The sequence below is a fragment of the Moschus berezovskii genome, chromosome 9, assembly GCF_049115385.1.
Source record: "Moschus berezovskii isolate FMDL1 chromosome 9, NW_MosBer_1.0, whole genome shotgun sequence".
NCBI classification, from domain to species: Eukaryota; Metazoa; Chordata; class Mammalia; order Artiodactyla; family Moschidae; genus Moschus; species Moschus berezovskii.
This window is the reverse complement of record NC_142468.1, coordinates 17,311,738-17,331,134: the sequence shown is the minus strand read 5'-3', so window position 1 is coordinate 17,331,134 and position 19,397 is coordinate 17,311,738. Positions and strand designations below refer to the sequence as shown.

The 19,397-nt window shown below is 38.8% G+C and overlaps 1 protein-coding gene across 2 annotated transcripts in view; it reads left to right on the top strand.

Moving 5' to 3' along the window:
• YLPM1 (YLP motif containing 1) overlaps positions 1–19,397 on the top strand; it is a 63,712-nt gene that overhangs the window by 22,733 nt on the left and 21,582 nt on the right. For both annotated transcript variants that reach the window (XR_016038164.1, XM_055435657.2), the window contains exons 5-9: positions 10,121–12,229; positions 14,806–14,926; positions 17,976–18,396; positions 18,510–18,602; positions 18,827–19,022. Coding sequence is in view for 1 of the 2 variants with exons in the window: in XM_055435657.2 (XP_055291632.1) it covers positions 10,121–12,229; positions 14,806–14,926; positions 17,976–18,396; positions 18,510–18,602; positions 18,827–19,022 (2,940 nt within the window). In the remaining variant the exon portion in view is untranslated. The remainder of the gene's footprint in view (positions 1–10,120; positions 12,230–14,805; positions 14,927–17,975; positions 18,397–18,509; positions 18,603–18,826; positions 19,023–19,397) is intronic.

Genomic DNA, 19,397 nt, shown 5'->3' with positions numbered 1-19,397 from the left:
CAAACATTTTTCTTTGTTCCTTTCTTTAGCCTATAAAAATATTTTAAAAATTACTCTTAACTGGGTTTAATGCATGGACTATAGCTTGCTGACCCCTGATTTAGATTATCTTAGCTATTCTTGGTCCTTTCTGTTTCCTCTGTAATGTAAGCAGCTTGTCAGTTAAAAAAAAAGCTGCTTGGATTTTGATGAACATCATATAGATTCTATTGAAGATATTGAGGAAGAACTGACATTTTTATAATATCAAGGCTTCTGATCAGTTTTACCCACTTGTGGTTAGTTTTAGGGTTGGAATTATGACCTTTTCCATTCTGTAGCTGTCTTACTAGGATTATCAAGGGACTATGAAAGTGAAAGAGGAGAGTGAAAAGGTTGGCTTGAAGCTCAACGTTCAGAAAACAAAGATCATGGCATCTGGTCCCATCACTTCATGGGAAATAGATGGAAAAACAGTGGAAACAGTGTCAGACTTTATTTTTTTGGGCTTCAAAATCACTGCAGATGCCGATTGCAGCCATGAAATTAAAAAGACGCTTACTCCTTGGAAGGAAAGTTATGACCAACCTTGATAGTATATTAAAAAGCAGAGACATTACTTTGCCAACAAAGGTCCGTCTAGTCAAGGCTATGGTTTTTCCCGTGGTCATGTATGGATGTGAGAGTTGGACTGTGAAGAAAGCTGATCACCGAAGAATTGATGCTTTTGAACTGTGGTGTTGGAGAAGACTCTTGAGAGTCCCTTGGACTGCAAGGAGATCCAACCAGTCCATTCTAAAGGAGATCAATCCTGGGTGTTCATTGGAAGGACTGATGTTAAAGCTGAAACTGCAATACTTTGGCCACCTCATGCGACGAGTTGACTCACTGGAAAAGACTGATGCTGGGAGGGATTGGGGGCGGGAGGAGAAGGGGACGACCGAGAATGAGATGGCTAGATGGCATCACTGACTCGATGGACATGAGTTTGAGTGAACTCCGGGAGTTGGTGATGGACAGGGAGGCCTGGCGTGCTGTGATTCATGGGGTCGCGCAGAGTCGGACACGACTGAGCGACTGAACTGAACTGAATTGATTAATACCATCCTTTTCCTTAATGCTTCCATTTGTCATGGCTGTTTCTGTTTATAATGATTACTTCTCCTTGGAATTTTAAGATCTTAGTTATACATATTAGAAAATGGCATTTCACGTGAAAACCAAAAGGGCAGGCATTCAATTCCAGAATTTAGCATCATGTGATTACTGTGATCTGCTGATGTGAGTGTGTTTATATAAATATTGTGATAATCAGACATTATTATCTTGTTTAAGGGTGTTTATATTTCTATATCCCTCTTAAGGTTTTGTACCCAATTTGGATTATATTTTTTGTATTGCATTTTGAAATTTTTGTTCCTAGTTCTAATAGTCTCATTCCTAGTTTTAGGATTTTCTTTAATGTTTACAGTAAATATTTAATGACATAGAGAGATGCTTACAAATGAAGCTAAGAGGAAAAAAAACAGGATTAAATTGATCTTTTAGAAGTTTCTGAAATACCTAACTATGCAAGCAAAAATTTTCAGAATATTTAGACACCAGATGTTTGTCTATTTTTCATTTCATCTAGCCAGTGTACAATGCGTGTGTTTTGTATGATTGTGTTGAGCAAATGTATACTGTGTTTATACTTTATTTCCAGTATGTTTTTAATATGTTAAAAAGGTTCATAGTATTTCATTATGTTGATATGAAGGTGGATTATTTTTGTACGTATGTTTAATGTGAGTGAGCATGGTGGGCTACAGTCCATGGTGTCACAAAGAGTCAGACATGACTGAGCGACTTCACTTCACTTAATATAAGTAACTTTTAATATATTTATTACAAGGGCCGAAAAGTTCTTTACTTTTATACATCAAAAAGGTTTTGATAGTTTGACATTTTGTAACATTCTTGAATTTTGAAAAATTTCAAGTGCAGTATTGATAACATTAGTGGTTGCCATTTGTATGTAGTATTGAAAGTATATTTCAGTGGGTTTAACATATTTCTGACCATAAAAATAAAATGATGATCCTTGGCTGCTGATCAGCAATTTAATGTGAAAGCAAAACACCTCCCCTTTCATGGACACTGTTATATATGCAGGTGTGAGGTTTACAGAAGTGATTTGATTACCTTTTGCAGTTTTCTGCCTTGTTCATTTTGTATTTTCACAGCTTTTAGTGCTTCCTGCTTCCTTCATCTTTCCTCTGGCCTTTGCACGTGCTCTGCTCTCTGTTAGTGATCCCTTTTCTGTCATCTTTTGCTTTATCGATTCCTGTTTTTCCTGCCCTGGGGATGGGAATTCTACAGTTAATGTGTTGAGAACCTTTAGTGAGTCAGACATTGGGAATACTTCAGTGAGCAAGATCAACATGCCCCACACTTATCAAATTCTGTTCTGGTTGTTGATTTACTTGTCTCATTCTTCTTATGGACCCTGAACTCCTTGCTGTTAGGTATCAATTTATTTACAGCACTAACACAATACTTGACAATTAGTAGGTGTTCAATAAATGTTGCATATGCCAGATATCTCAGTTATGGGTAAAATTCTCAGGGCATTCACAGTTTAGTTAGAAAGTAGTTCATTCATATTCTGAAGTTGATTATAATACTACCTAACATATTAAAGAATGTTCTTATACTGATTTGTGTATTGTGTATAGTCTTCTCTTAGCACTGATAGGAACTAATAATTCCTGAATTGAATACAGAACCGATGATTTTACACATCTTTAATGGCCAAACTTGTTATTCTAGGCACTTTAATAAATAAATGAATGTAACTTCAAGAAAAGAAACCAAATCATCACGTATCCTGAAATGGCATACTTTTTTCCTTCATAAATATGTGGTCTCTATCCTTAGCTTTGGCTGGGCTGTGCAGCTTGTGGGATATTAGTTCCCTGACCAGGGATCAAAGTGGAAGCGTGGCGTCCTAACCTGGACTTCCTGTGATGTGCCTTTGACAAGCAGTTGGTCAGCTCCTTTCCCCTTTGTCCAACAATAGCTGTGTTAAGCCTTCATTATTTTGCATAGACATTCTATGCTAATGCTGCCTTCTCTGTCTCAGCAAACATTATTTCTCTTTGTATCCTTAATTTTGCTCCCTGCCCCAGAGAGAGAATCAAGGCTTTCAGGCCCAATGAAACTTAATTCTCTGCCTTACCACTACTTAAGTTGTCATTGTCATCATTCTTGTGGTCCCAGAAGAAGCCCTTTTCCTGGTTAAAGCTAACACTCTTCGTGTGTCTGTTAAAGAAATACATTTTTAATCAAAATGATACATGCATATGATTATTTTTTTAATCAATAGAAATAATTGCCCACTGCTCCAAACCACCCTCAGTGTGTTTCCTAATGACAGCTTCTAATTCTTCAGCTGTTTCTTTTGGTAATAACCTCATAGTACTAAAGAATGTGCTATTCCTTTTGTCATTTATATGTTTTAGATACTACTTATTTACTTCCTGTTCTGATAGGTAAAATTTAGTTCTTATACTATTCTGTAACCCTACCTGCTCAACGTATTTATACCATTATTTTAAAATAAAAGCAGTAAGTAATGTTGTTCATAGAGGTAAGCAGTATACTGTGATTACATTTTCTTTAGTGTAATAGCCTTTTTTTTTTTTAAGAATTTCCAGTTGCTGTTCTTCTTGCAACATCTTTAAAGTAATCCTCTTAACTCCAGTCCCAAAAGCAACATCTTTTTCTCTTGAGATCTTTCTCCCAAATTCATGCATCCTCTTGCTTCTACCTGGGTTGGTTGGCTGCTCTAAAGATCTGTCATATGGTTATTATTCTATCATTTCCTTTGACTATTATTCTAGATTGGATTCATGGTTTGTTGAGTCTCATGGCTTTCTCTTTGTGGTGTAGTGCCTCCTTTTCCTGGAGTGCTTGTTCAATTAACTAAAAAATTGTGGGTTGGAAGTAAGTTCCCTGAACTCTTGTATGCCTGAAAATATTTTAATCTAACCTCACACTTGATTAATAATTTGAATATATAATTTGAGGTTGAATATATTTTATTATAATTTATTTAAACTAAAAAACAAAAGAAAATAAAAAGTTTACCCATTTTTCCCACCTCCCACACCCTGCCTCTGGCAGCTATCAATGTGTTCTCTGTATCTAAGAGCTTGTTTTTTTAACTAAATTTTTCCCTAAGATTCCATATCTAAGAGAGGTCATATGGTGTGCCTTTCTCTGACTTATTTAACTTAGCCTAATTCCCTGGTGGTCCATTTATATTGTCACAAATGGAAAGATTTCATTCTTGTAACATGTCATCCAGTGTATGTGCTACGTCTTTGTCCGTTCATTCATCAGTGGACACATGAGTTGTTTCCATATCTTGGCTATTGTAAGTAATGCTGCAGTGAACATGGCGGGGGACTAGGGGGCATGTATCTTTTTGAGTTAGTTTTTTCATTTTCTTCTCCAGTAAATACCCAGAAATGGGATTGCTGGGTCATATGGAATTCTGTTTTCAGTGTTTTGAAGAGCCTCCATGCTGTTTTCCATGGTAGCTGCACCAGTGTACATTCCCACCAGCAGAGCACATGGGTTCCTTTTCTGTGTCCTTACCAACACTTGTTATTTCTAGTCTTTCTGACAATAGCCTTTCTAACGAGTGTGAAGTAGCATCTCATTGTGGTTTTGATTTGCATTTCCATTATTGGTGTAGGGCATCTTTTCACGTACCTCTTGGCCATCTGTATGTCTGCTTTGGGAAAATGTCTGTTTAGATCTTCTGCTCATTTTAAAATTAGGTTGTTTCATATTTTGCTACTGAGTTGTATGAGTTCTTTCTATATTTTGGAATTAGCCCCTTATCAGATACATGAACTTGCTCAGTCGTGTCTGACTGTTTGTGATTCCATGAACTGTAGTCTGCCAGGCTCCTCCATCCATGGAATTTCCCAGGCAAGAATAGTGGTGTGGGTTGCCATTTCCATCTCTAGGGGATCTTCTGGACCAGGGGATCGAACCCAGATCTCCCACTTTGCAGGCAGACTCTTTACCAGCTGAGCCACCAGGGAAGCCCATCAGATACATGATTTGCAAATATTTTCTGCCATTCAGTAGGCTACCTTTTCATTTTATTGATGGTTTGCTTCACTGAGCAGAAGCTTTTTAGTTTGATGCAGTCCTACTTTTTGATGTAGTCCTGCTTTCGTTTCTTTGCTTTTGATGTTTAGAATCAAAAAATCATTGCCAAGACCTATGTCAAGGAGCCTACTGCCTTTTGTTTCTTCTAGAAGTTTCATGATTTCAGGTCTTACACTTGTCTTTCATCCATTTTGAGTTAATTTTTGTGTATGATATATGGTAGTAGTACAGTTTCATTCTTTTGCATGTGGCTGTCTATTCTCAGTAACATTTATTTAAGAGAGTATCCTATCTCCATTGTATATTCTTGGCTGCTTTGTCATGAGTTAGTTGACTGCATACGCATGGGTTTGTTTGGGGGCTCTCTCTTCTGTTCCATTGATATGTTTGTTTTTGTGCCAGTGCCATACTATTTAATAGTTTCCAGTTCAGTTTAGTCGCTCGGTCGTGTCCGACTTTTTGTGACCCTGTGGACTGCAGCACGCCAGGCCTCCCTGTCCGTCACCAACTCCTGGAGTGTACTTAAACTCATGTCCATTGAAGTTGAACATAATTTAGGATCAGTGTTTAGGGTCAGCAAGCAGTCTCTTTTCTTCTGTTACCTAGTATAACTGTTGTGCTGTTCTGATTCATTTCTTTTTTAGATGGTTTCTCCCTACTACTAGAAAATTTTTATTTAATCTTCATTATTTTAATATTTTATAGTGGTTTGTATTTGTTCAGTATTATTAACTGTACTGGATACTTAGTGAACTGGGCCCTTTCCATCTGGAAATTAGAATCTAACTCTGGGAAATTTCTTTGTCCTATTTCCTCATTTATTTCTTTATTTTTTCTCTTGTTTTCTGTTTTTCTTTTTCTGGAACTCCTGATTTGTAGGATTTTGAACCTGCTATATTTCTTTCTGTTCTGTCTCATTTTGTTAAACTTTCTGAGATACTTCTGGTCCTTTTACTGCCTTTTTTATTTTTAGAATTAAATAATTTCTGTAGTAGTTCTGGTTCTGATCCTTTTTTATATATAGCACATTGTTCTTGATTTACTGATACTATATCTTAAGAATTCTCTCTGAGGATACTAACTTGAGAGTTGTTTTTTTGTTTGTTTGTTTGTTTTTTAAGTTCTCTTCTGCTTTTTTGCATTATTGCTCTTTCTTCCAGATCCACGTTCTCTTCCTTTCATTTTGGAGGCATTCCTCAAATATATTGTGATCTTTAGTTGTCCATTTATACCTAAGAGAGGGAGACAGTGAAACTGATGGGGCGCTGTTTATGCATGTGGAGGGGGACTCATCAATTGTCAGACTTTGCTGTAGGAGATAGGCCAGAGGATTGTCTGCTAATGCTAGGGAACCCTCAAATTCAGGCATTTAGAGACAGTTCAAGCCCAGGGAATGGCTGATCGATGATTTAGAATATGGATTTTAATTTACATAATTCTAGCCCCAGGTCTTCCCTAGTCTTTTCCCCAGCCTCCCTGGCATCTGAGAATCCTGACCCTCCCTGGGTTTCTGTGGGCAAGCCAGCCCCATTTTGATTGTAGTCTCCTCTGCTCCCAGCAGTCTAAACTGCAGCTTCTTCTTGCTCCATGTGTTACCACTCATGTTTGTTCTTTGTCGTCCAGAGTTTAAAAACAGTTCTCATCTGCTGGCGGCCCCTTCTCTCTGTTTATAGTGAGTTTATGCATTTTTATATTCCTTGTGATGACTCTGTGTCAGCTTGACTGGGCTGAAGTACATTTCCCAGAATTCTCTTGCTTCTGTGTTTCTGGTTAGGGTGGGTAACGGGGTGGGGGGGATTTTGTATCTAACATGAAATATTTATTCCTGGACAACCAAAAACTTTTTATTTATAATCTTTTCCGAGAAAAGATTATAAAGTCTCTGTTTTTTTTTTTGTTTTTGGGGAAATCGACTTTGTTCTCCCTAGCTGCCTCACATCCCCTCTTTGTGACTGAAATTCTGAGATATAAAGCTAGCTAGCACTATACCGGAGAAGGCAATGGCAAGCCACTCCAGTACTATTGCCTAGAAAATCCCATGGATGGAGGAGCCTGGTAGGCTGCAGTCCATGGGGTCGCTAAGGGTCGGACACGACTGAGCGACTTCACTTTCACTTTTCACTTTCACACATTGGAGAAGGAAATGGCAACCCACTCCAGTGTTCTTGCCTGGAGAATCCCAGGGACGGGGGAGCCTGGTGGGCTTCCGTCTATGGGGTCACACAGAGTCGGACACGACTGAAGTGACTTAGCAGCAGCAGCAGCAGCACTAATACACCTTATGTTAGATGATAAGGAAGAAGAATCAATCAGAAATATCTGACTAATAAATATGCATATATTTAAACATTTCATAGCAACTGTTAAGGAAGAACTACTCTATCACAGCCCATATTTCTGCAACTGGTCATGTAATTTCAGTTGGTGTTTGTAACTACCTTCTTTCTCTACTTAATCCATATTCTCTTTGCTCTCAGCGAGCACCTCAGCTTGTCCAGGTTCCCTGCCTGGTGAAGTGTCCCACACTTTCATTCTTGAAAGGTCTAAGGTATTCTCAGCCCTGCCTGGATTGAGTAATTGTAGTTTTGTCTTGACTTTAGTCATAGGACATGGAAGGTAGTAAGGAGTGTCCTGGAGGATCTCCTCCATTCCAGACATACCTCCCCCTCATTGTATGAAAAGTACCCAGTTTCCCCTTGAAAGACAGTATTACTCACCCCAGCCAGTACAGTAATAACTCCCTTCTTTGCCCGTCGATTCAGAACCCGAAGTGGCCAGATGGCAGTCTGAGCTTAAGTTTTAATAGAGTCACTGTTGTGTCCCCCGATAGAAGCATTCCCCCCTTTGAAACTGAGATTTTCAGATCAGCAAACCTAACGTCACAGGGATAGGAAGTAAATATTTTGCTGAAACTAAATTTATTACTCTTATTTATTTCCCTAACAAATAAAAGAAAAACCCTTCTATTTCTCTTTAGAGGCATGAAAGGCATCACTATCACCTCAGCCAGAAACCTTGGAACCATCCTAGTTCTTCCTTTTCCAGTATTTTAAATTGCACCTGTTAGAAAATTTATCAGCTTTACCTTCCTTCACATCTCTCACTTTTATCTCCTCCTTTTCATCCTCATATCACTCACCGTCTTAGAAGAGACTTCACCTTCACTTACTTAGACTGTAGAGACAGTGTACTCTCAACTTTTCCCACTTATCCATCTGCTACTTTTCTGCTAGAGCAATCTTTTAAAAATAAGATACTTAGTGTCTCTGAGTGCTTGAGGTAATTTCTCTTTGTGCAAGCTCAAGTCACTTCAGTCATGTCCGACTCTGCGACCCCATGGACACTACAGTCCATGGGGATTCTCCCATGGCAAGAAGACTGGGGTGGATTGCCATGCCCTCCTCCAGGGGATCTTCCCGCAGCTCTTATGTCTCCTGCACCGGCAGGCAGGTTCTTTAGCACCCACACCCAATGGGAAGCCCTCTAACTCCTTACCCAGCTGAATTCATCTGTTATAATAGAGATCCAAAGTCACATGGCTTTAACAAGTTGGAGGTTTGTTCTCTTTTAGTACTTATGTGGTGACTCCACAGTGTCAAGAATCCAGATTTGTTACTTTACCATCTCTAAGTATGTGGTCCATATCTACATGGTTCAGGATGCCCCACCATCGTATCAGAGCCAGTATGAAAAGAGAATATGAAGAGAAGAATGTGTTCTTCCCTTTAAGTTTACCACCCAGAAGGATGTATAAATCATTTTCACTCTCAGCAAGTTCTCCCCAAAAGAGAGTTTGGGAAAGAGAGTCTTTAGTCTGGCTATCCTTGTGTCTTGCTAAAGACGGAGAGGTTCAATTACAGTAAGAAAAATGGAAATGCACATTGGAGGAGTACCAGTAGTCTGGCACCGAGGTGTACAGGATCTTCTGGAGGTTGACCCTTGCCTGTCCCTTTACCTGATCTCTCAGTGGGATGCTTTTCCACTTCTTTCCCGGCTGTCCTAGACTTTGTCTCCTCTTTCCTTCAGCCATGCCAAACTGTTGCCCTTCCAAACATGCTGTGCTGGTATATGTTTCTCCGCTTTTCCTCATAATACTTCCTTAGCCTGAGACGTCCTTGCCACCCACTTGCATCATCTCCAGTACACTCTGTTAACCTGGTCTCTGAGAATTTGTTTCTCAAGAGTTAACTAAAGCATCTTCTGTTATAGAAAGCCTTTATTGGACAGCACTACCTTCACTCTCATAGAATTGACCATTCTCTCCTCTGTTGTCCTTATTATATGCAGATAGATGTTAGTCGTTGCATCTTTTGGCAGTTATTTTCACTTAGATTCTTTCTCTTCGGTTGTAAGCTCTTTGAGGGCAAAGAACACATTTTATTCTTGTATCTCTTGGATTTAGCGTAGTACTTGACAGAGGATATATGCTAAATATTTATCAAATGTGCAAGTGGGTCCATAGCAGAATATCTTGGTCCAGGTTTTTAAATGTTGGGGCATGCTCTTAAGACATAGCTGTCTGCTCTTTTTTAAACTTTTGTCAGTTAGTCAAGATGATAATGTTAGCTCCAACAGTGTTTATACTCATCCTATGTTACATTGCTAATTGTTTCATTTTTAGTTTTTAGTTATAATTTAACTCTAAAAGTACTCTCAGAATTAGCTGTGGAACATTTTTTCCCCCTATTTGAAATGAGTGGACTTTTCTATCTATTAAGGCACAATATTAATTATTGCTTTTTAACAATTCAGTATATCAGTGACTTGCTGCAGGAGATTTGTCCTAAGACCTTCTGAGCTCTGCCACCTTAACATAATGGTTCTAAGATATTGGTATCTCAGGATTTGTTTAATGACTAATAGTCATTTTTGTAAAAAAAATTCTAAGGCAAGACTGCCTTAAATATTTTTACATGGAAAAAATTTTTTTCTGCTTTACTGTCTTGAGTAATGTCTTTTGTTTTACTTGTAGATTTGATGGTCCTCGAAGATTTGAGGATTTAGGGTCAAGGTGTGAAGGACCGAGACCCAAAGGGCCTCGTTTTGAAGGAAATCGCCCCGATGGGCCAAGACCCAGATATGAAGGTCACCCAGCAGAGGGCACTAAAAGCAAATGGGGAATGATTCCCCGGGGGCCAGCATCTCAGTTCTATATTACCCCCAATACATCCCTCAGTCCTCGACAGAGTGGACCACAGTGGAAAGGCCCCAAGCCAACTTTTGGACAGCAGCATCAGCAGCAACCTAAGTCACAAGCAGAACCAGGAAACAAAGAACCATTAGCAGACACCAGTAGTAACCAGCAGAAGAATTTTAAAATGCAATCAGCTACATTTCCCATTGCTGCAGATGTAAAGGATGCCAAGGCGGCTCAGTCAAATGAGAATCTAAGCGACTCTCAGCAAGAGCCACCTAAAAGCGAAGTCTCGGAAGGGCCCATAGAGCCTTCTGATTGGGACCAGAATTCTCAAAGTATGGAGACTCAAATGGACAAAGCCCAAGCTGTTACTCAGCCTGTACCCCTTGCAAATAAAGCTGTACCTTCTCAATCTGCTTTTCCCTCAAAAACAGGGGGGATGGAGGGAGGAACAGCAGTAGCAACATCATCATCACTAACTTCAGATAATGATTTTAAACCTTTGGGTATTGGTCTGCCCCACTCAGAAAACAACCAAGATAAAGGGCTACCTCGGCCAGATAACAGAGATAATAGGTTAGAAGGCAATCAAGGCAGCAGCTCATCTTACAGAGGTCCTGGGCAAAGCAGAATGGAAGATACACGGGATAAAGGACTAGTCAATAGAGATCGAGGCCAGGCAATCAGCCACGGCCCAGGGTTGGTCAAGCAAGAAGACTTTCGTGATAAAATGATGGGTAGAAGAGAAGACAGTCGAGAGAAGATGAGCAGAGGGGAAGGCAGCCGGGACAGAGGGCTGGTGAGGCCAGGAAGCAGTCGGGAGAAAGTGCCAGGGGGTCTGCAAGGCAGCCAGGACAGAGGAAGAGCTGGCAGCCGAGAAAGGGGACCACCCCGGAGGGCTGGCAGTCAGGAGAGAGGACCCCCTCGAAGACCTGGGAGTAGAGAGAGAGTGCCACCCCGAAGAGCTGGGAGCAGGGAGAGGGGACTACCTCGAGGGCCTGGTGGTCGGGAGAGGGGACTGGGAAGACCAGAATTTGGTCGTGACAGAGGCCCATTTAGACCAGAACCAGGAGACGGTGGGGAAAAAATGTATCCATATCACCGAGATGAGCCTCCTAGGGCTCCTTGGAACCATGGAGAAGAGAGAGGGCACGAAGAGTTCCCATTAGATGGTAGAAATGCTCCAATGGAACGAGAAAGACTTGATGATTGGGATAGAGAGAGATACTGGAGAGAATGTGAACATGACTATCAAGATGATACTCTAGATCCGTATAACAGAGAGGACAGGTTTTCAGCCCCATCTCGATCTCATGACGGAGATAGACGAGGCCCATGGTGGGATGACTGGGAGAGAGATCAGGATATGGACGAGGACTACAACAGGGAAATGGACAGGGACATGGACAGGGATGTGGACCGCATCGGAAGACCCATGGATATGTATGATAGAAATTTGGATAATGAGTGGGACAGAGATTATGGGAGACCACTGGATGAACAAGAATCGCAGTTTCGTGAACGAGATATTCCATCTCTTCCACCTTTACCACCCCTCCCACCTCTCCCACCTATGGATAGATACCGGGATGATAGATGGAGAGAAGAAAGAAACCGAGACCACGGGTATGATCGAGATTTCCGTGATAGGGGTGAGTTGAGGATCCGAGAGTATCCAGAAAGAGGAGATACCTGGCGGGAAAAGCGAGATTATATTCCTGACAGAATGGACTGGGAAAGAGAACGATTGTCAGACAGATGGTACCCATCTGATGTGGATAGACATTCCCCCATGGCGGAACATATGCCCTCACATCATTCTTCTGAAATGATGGGGTCGGATGCAAACTTAGACTCTGACCAAGGCCTTGGAGGGGTAATGGTTCTCAGTCAGAGGCAGCATGAAATCATTCTGAAAGCTGCACAAGAACTGAAAATGCTTCGGTAAGTTGACTACTTAAGATCATTTCTTCTAGAACAAGCCACATGCATACTTCTCTTTTTAAAACGATGTGATATATTTGAATGGAATCATTTTACTTCAAGTTCTTACCACATAATTTTAATTTTAATTTCTAGTCATTGAGTGCTGTTTTAGGGTAGGATGGGTATTTAGGAACTGTGTTGATTATAAACTTATGTCCTGAAAATTGAAAATTTGGTAGCCATTCTTGACTTTTATAGATATGTTGCTGACATGTCATACCTGTGATTTAAGTTCAGACTTCAACTCTCCGGTACTCTGGGTTTCACAGAGCTCATACGTAAAATCCTTTATTCCTTCCTCTTTCTTACTAGATCTGATAGACTTCATATTCACTAGTCTTTGGTATAACTTTGGAAAGTGGTGGAAGGATTTATATTTTTCTCTTTTAAAGCTAAGAATGGTTTACCTGGAAGCAGCCTCAGATTTGTCTAACCATTGATTCTTTCTTTTGGGAATGTTTTATCTTTCATTATAACCAGAAGCAGCTATCTCTGCTTGAGGTTGTTACTTGTTTCTATATAATCAAATATTTTCTTTGTGAAATGGAGAATATAATTTAGATTTCTTGATTTACATTCACCTATGTATAGGTATCTACGTAACACTTCCCATTAGTAGCAGTAATAATAAAGGTTAACATTTATTGCACATTTGCTATATACCAGGGACTGTACTAAGTGCTTTGTATGTATTGATTCATGTAATCATTATACCAACTATATCTTGAGCGAAGAATTTAGGAGTCACTGACAGATTACAGTGAGAAATTACTTTTTGAATAATTTCTTAGGAATTAGCAAAGTTTTGCAAAAATAAATTGATGGTTAGTTGTTTATATATTCCAGTGTATTGTGTTTCTTTCATTTTTCAATTCTGGTCTATATTTGTGGATTATGCCAATTAAAATTATAGCTGAAGCTTTATGACAAGGAAAGTATGATGAGGAAAAATATATATAAAATGAAAGATCCGATGCCTCAGGCAACACAACAAATTTCTGTGGTCTACAGAAGATACGCTGTAAGGGATTTGACTTTTCCATTGCTCATGAAGATGTAGAAAGCATGTTATGGAACACTTAGCTACTACTATTTTCACTTTTAAATTATGGATACCTTTAACACCTACTGTGTGCTGGCACTGTGCTGATAATTTACTGTGTTACTGTCTCCATCCTCCTATTTCAAATCCTTATCTCAAAGGACTGCAAAGATAAGTAGTATTCTCGCTTCACTAAGACTCAACAGAGTACCACTTGGCTACTAGAATTGGTAAACCTAGAATTTGAAGTCTGTCCAACTCTAAAGTCTTTTGTTTATGGAGAACACTAAGCTGATTGATGTTACTCAGCTACCAAGGTTTCTTTCCTTTTTGAAATTTCCTTTTCGAAATTTCCTTTTCATCCATTATTGCTTTGTGTAGAAATGCTGGATAAAAGTTACTTCATCATTCCTTTTAAAAAGCTCTTTCTAGGCCACATAGTTAAACACAATATGTGAAGTGATGGATAATAATGGTCACGGTTGAATACAAGTCAGCCATGTTGTGTCAGGAAAGTCATAATATGAGTTACATGAGGCAGAAAGTAATCTTTTTCTTACACTTGACCCTTACTTTGTGTTCACTTGGGTCATTACACTTTGCAGAATGGTAGGAAGAAAATTGTAAAAGGTCTGAAGAGGTTGTGGTAAATGTATGTGTTGATTGTGGGTGTAAGACAAAGTGAAAGGAATTTGACCAACCATTTAAAGAGAATCTTGAAGAGTTACTTAATTACTCTTTAGCAACATGAAGTGTTGTTTTTAAAGGTATAGGCTAACCGTTGTTCTCACCATATACAAGAGGGGCCTTAAACTAAAATGCCCACAAGAACCAGACAGTTAACTAAAATGAGTGAAAGTGGGCCAGTATAACTCTACTGAGTGTGAGGATTCTAGCAAAGCGCTTCATCTAAGGCGGGCAGCCACCACTCCACTGAGCTGATTGCTGGCATGTGGGAGTGTAGGCCCAGTGTTTCCAAATTGCTTTAAAGTTTGAATTTATATTGAAATATATGGGTTTGTTTTGCTTTGTAAATAGTGTCAGCTAGCACATATTTTTAAAACTGATAATGAAAGACAAATTGTAAAAAGCCTTTTCATGTGTTCATATATATCCAAATACAGTTGGCCCATGGGCCACCATTTTTCAACCATTTTATCTAAAGACTACTGGACAAAAAATAAATCAGGAAGAGATTTTGGTTGGATGAATGAAAAACATGACAAGTAGGTAAGATACTAAAATAGACTAAAGAGGCAGGTTCTAGAATTGATCCCTTCTAGATCTTCAGTAACTTATCATTATTTATAGGTTGTAGATGACTGATAAGTTAGCTTGTAAAGACAAAAAAGTGTTACCCTGGAGATGTTTTATGAGTACTCTAGAGAGTTTGAAACAAGGTTTTTAGTTTCCCTTTTTGTTTTTCGGTATTAGTTATTTAGGAACGGAGAACACGTGCCTTAAATACAATGGCAATTTTATTTGTTTACAGAGAACAGAAAGAACAGCTTCAAAAGATGAAAGACTATGGGTCTGAGCCACAAATGCCTGACCATCTACCACCCCAGGATTCAAGATTACAGAATACACCTTCAAGACCTGGATTGTATCCGGTATGGGAAAACAATATACTCAGAAAAATGAATTGGTTCTTACTTTGTATGTCGTTTGATTTTTTGTTGTTGTTGTTTTACAATAAGTATAATTTTCCTCTGTGAAAAATGGAAATTTTGGAAAACTGAAAAGCACTAATGATAATGGACCTTTGAGAATCTTACGAGTATGGTCGGAATTGTGACAGAAATGCTTTTTCCCTTACAGTTTCAGTACATCAAGCACATCAGAACTGTGTATATGGCTCTGTATTCATAAAATTGTAAAATTTTCTTGGTAATCCTTTTTGTTCAGATAGTTCTGTTTTTCATCTGGACAGTGCAAGGATTCCCTGCGAGCCCTGCTCATGTGAGCTTCCTAGTCTCCCTACCTCTTCAGACTCCTAGTCCTTAGCTCTGGAAAGGGATAGAACATCATGCCCCAATTCAGGCAGTGAAGTTATGTTAAAGAGTCATGTGATTAAGTTCTCTGCCAGAACCCTTATCATCCTGTATTTTGATTGTCTGTTTTCTTGTCTGTCTTGCCTTCTGTCTTATTTTGCCTGTTCTTCGTAAGGATAGGTACTCTGTCTTTTTCTTTGTATCTCTTAGCAAACAGTAGAAGCTCTAGATTATAAATCCACATTTCTGCTTCATTTACTTCATAAATCATAAACATTTTAATGTTTTGCTACATGATTTATATTTTTGATACATAATAGTTTATTAAAACTATTCTGTTTCTGTTAGACCTTTGTTTCTAATCTTTTATTAATGCAATGTTACTGAATGTCTTTGTATCAAATTCATAATAGTTTTAGTATTTTTTTATTGAAGTATAGTTGATTTACAGTGTTGTGTTAATTTCTGCTGTATAGCAAAGTGATTCATATATATATGTATGTATACATATATATACACATACATTTTAATATTTTCTTTTGTGTTATGGTTTGTCTCAGGATATTGAATAGTTCTCTGTGCTGTTCAGTAGTACCTTGTTGTTTACCCATTCTATATATATAAGCTTACATCTGCATTATTTTTTTCTACAAACCACAATGCAGTGTGCTTCACATCCTTATTTTAGGTATCTTCTAAAAGTACTTTTAAATTCCTAAAGTGGATCCTTTTAATGACTAAAGAACAAGGACATTTTTAATGATTCCTGTAATGTAGCCAACAGCTCTCTAAAGCTATGTTGTAGCCTTGCAAGCATCAGCTACGTAATATTTTTGGTAGATTGAATAGTTTGTTACAATATGTTTGGTAGTTTTGATAATTAGTGAACATGAATATTTTCCAGTATTTGTTAATTACATTTCTTGTAAAAAAAATCCTATTTTTGTTATATTTGACTCTTTAGGTTTTTCTTATGAATTTATGGTATAGATAGTAATCCTTTTTAATGTAAATACTGTAGGGGTGTTTTGCTTTTCACAAATGTATGTGTTGCTATCACTGGGTACTATTAAGAAAACACTTTTTACTTATAGTCCAAAGAGTTCCTAAGATATGCACAACATTTCTGGACACCTGTGCTCCAGATACAGTAGCTTTATCATACAAAGGCATTTTCTAACACAGTTTAAAGTGCCATAATCTAAAATTTAGGTAGTAGTCATTTGTCTTTACCTCTACTCTGTATTGGCTTCTTATTAAATAATATTCCTAACATATTAGCCAAAATGTAATTTTGCTACTCAAAAAGTTTGTTTTTAAAGCCCAGCCTGTGTATGAGTAAATATGTAAGTAATGTGCATTATTGACTTTCCAAGGCCTGAAGTAACCATCAATGTGTTTGTCAATAGAACAAACAAGGCAGAAACACAGAGCTAAATGGATAGAGTGTTCAAATCAGAGATTACTTGCAAAGATTAAAATGAAATTTGACAATTGGGTTTCAGTATTAAGTAGATAGGACCTATCTGCCCAGAGATTCTACTATTTCCATAATACACATTTCAGTTGACATCCGGTGCTTGTCAGAGAGAATACTCAAATGTCCGTTTGGTTTCTTTGTTTTGTCATTTCTCGTCACTGATGTCGTGTGTTACCACAGACAGCTATTGTCAACCAGATGAACTGGATAGAAGTGAGGGAGCTAGCTAGAGTTCTCACTGGAAGTTCACTATTTTTGTGGAGGAGATAGGTCACTAGACTGGAGAGAGAGTTTATAGCAGAGATTCTTAAACCAAGTGGTGAACGTGAGAATTACACATGGAGGTTTTGTTTTGTTTGTTTTAAACCAATGCCAGAACCTCTCTCACAGAAATTTAGTAGGTTTGAGGTCAGCCAATTCAAATTGACTACCACCCTAAATTTTCTGGAAGAAGAAAAAGAGGGTGGTTCATTGCAGAGGGACGGAGGAGGTGATAGTTTCGAGGGCAGGGTTTTTTTTTCCCCCTTTTTTAAACCAACCTAATTGAGGTATAATTTACATGCATCTAATTTGTCCATTTTTAAGTGTGTAATTCAGTGGTATTTTGTAAATTTACTAAGTTGTGCAGCCATCCCCATAATCCAGTTGTATAACATTTTCATCACCCCAGTAAGATCCCTTGTGCTAGTCTGCAGTTAATCCTCATTCCTACCCCAGGTCCCAGGCGACAACTAATCTACATTTTCCAAAGTGGCTGCACCATTTTACATTCTTACTGGAAGTCCTAAGTGCCTTCGTGTTTCTTTGGATGCCTGTTTTATCAGTTAGAGCCATTCTATTGGGTATGAAATGGTATTTCATTGTGGTTTTGATTTGCATTTTTCTAATGACTAGTGATGTTAAGCATATTTTCATGGGCGTATTGGCCATTCATACATCTTCTTTGGAAAAATATATGCAGATCTTATGGCCATGTTTTTTTATTGTCTTATAAAAGATTTTTATATTCTCAATATAAGTCCTTTATCAGGTATATGATTTGCATATATTATCTCCCTGATGGTGTATTTTAAAGTACAGAAAGTTTTGAAGTTTGAATAAGTTCAATGGAGTGAGAACCAGATTTCTACTGATTCGTGAACATATGATGGTATGCTCTTTCATTAAGCCATTTACCCTGTTCTCCAGCCTCCAGGGTCCTATAGACCACCGCCTCCTATGGGTAAGCCACCAGGTTCAATTGTAAGACCGCCTGCTCCACCAGCAAGATCATCTGTTCCTGTGACCAGGCCACCTATCCCAATTCCACCACCGCCACCCCCTCCTCCTCCTCCACCACCTCCTCCTCCAGTGATAAAGCCACAAACTTCAGCTGTGGAACAAGAGCGCTGGGATGAAGATTCTTTCTATGGCCTCTGGGATACAAATGATGAGCAGGGACTGAATTCGGAATTTAAATCTGAACCTGCAGCAATTCCATCTGCTCCAGTGTTACCACCCCCACCTGTTCACCCTTCCATCCCTCCTCCTGGCCCAATGCCTATGGGTATGCCACCCATGTCCAAACCACCACCAGTGCAGCAGACTGTTGATTATGGCCATGGCCGAGGTAAGTAAAAATGGCAAACTTGTATTTGGGAGTCTAGAGGAATTGTTCGCTTCAACTTTGGCTTCCTTAAGCTTCACTCTTACGGTGTTTTTATCCTTATTTTTGTTTACCAGACATATCCACTAATAAAGTTGAACAGATACCCTATGGAGAAAGAATAACTCTGCGTCCAGATCCACTACCTGAAAGATCAACTTTTGAAACAGGTAGAGGTCCCAGGGAGATTAGTATTTTTAAACCTTTTCGGACCTATTTATCATATGATTTTCCTTCTGGTAAGATTATCTGGGCCTCCCTTTAATATAGCTAAAGGATTCATAAGTTGAATTTAGGGCAGCAATTTATACTAGTTCTAAATTTAGATTTGTACTTTTCTGCTTTTATTTCCGAAAAAAAGGGATGTGGTTCTTAACTTTAGTTGTTTTTGCAGAGCATGCAGGCCAGCGCGATCGTTATGATAGAGACAGAGATCGTGAGCCTTATTTCGATCGTCAGAGCAATGTCATGGCAGATCATCGAGATTTCAAAAGGGATCGGGAGACACATAGAGATCGAGACCGGGATCGTGGTGTTCTTGACTATGACCGGGATCGCTTTGACAGAGAACGCCGACCTAGAGATGATAGGTACGCCACGAAAACGATCTTTGCTGGGCGTGCAAATTACCATGTACTTAAGTTCAGCAAAAGTCAGTGTAGTTAAGGGAAATTTAGTAAATGATGTCTTTTTCTCATGCATGTGTGTGTGTAATTTGGAGTGGGAAGAGTACCAATTTTCAGGAGATTCGATTCTTGAGTTTTGCAAGCTTGAATTTCAGAGAGTTAAATGGGAGATGGAGAAAGGAAACGGTATTGTCAACAAAGTTGTAATCATTGCTTAGTTAATAGGCAGACAATTAATTTTTGCTGTTTGTGAGCTCTGTGGATGTGTGTATTCAAGGCAGATCTAAAAGGAAAAGCAAAATAAAAATATATATATTGACTATGAATGGTAACTACCCA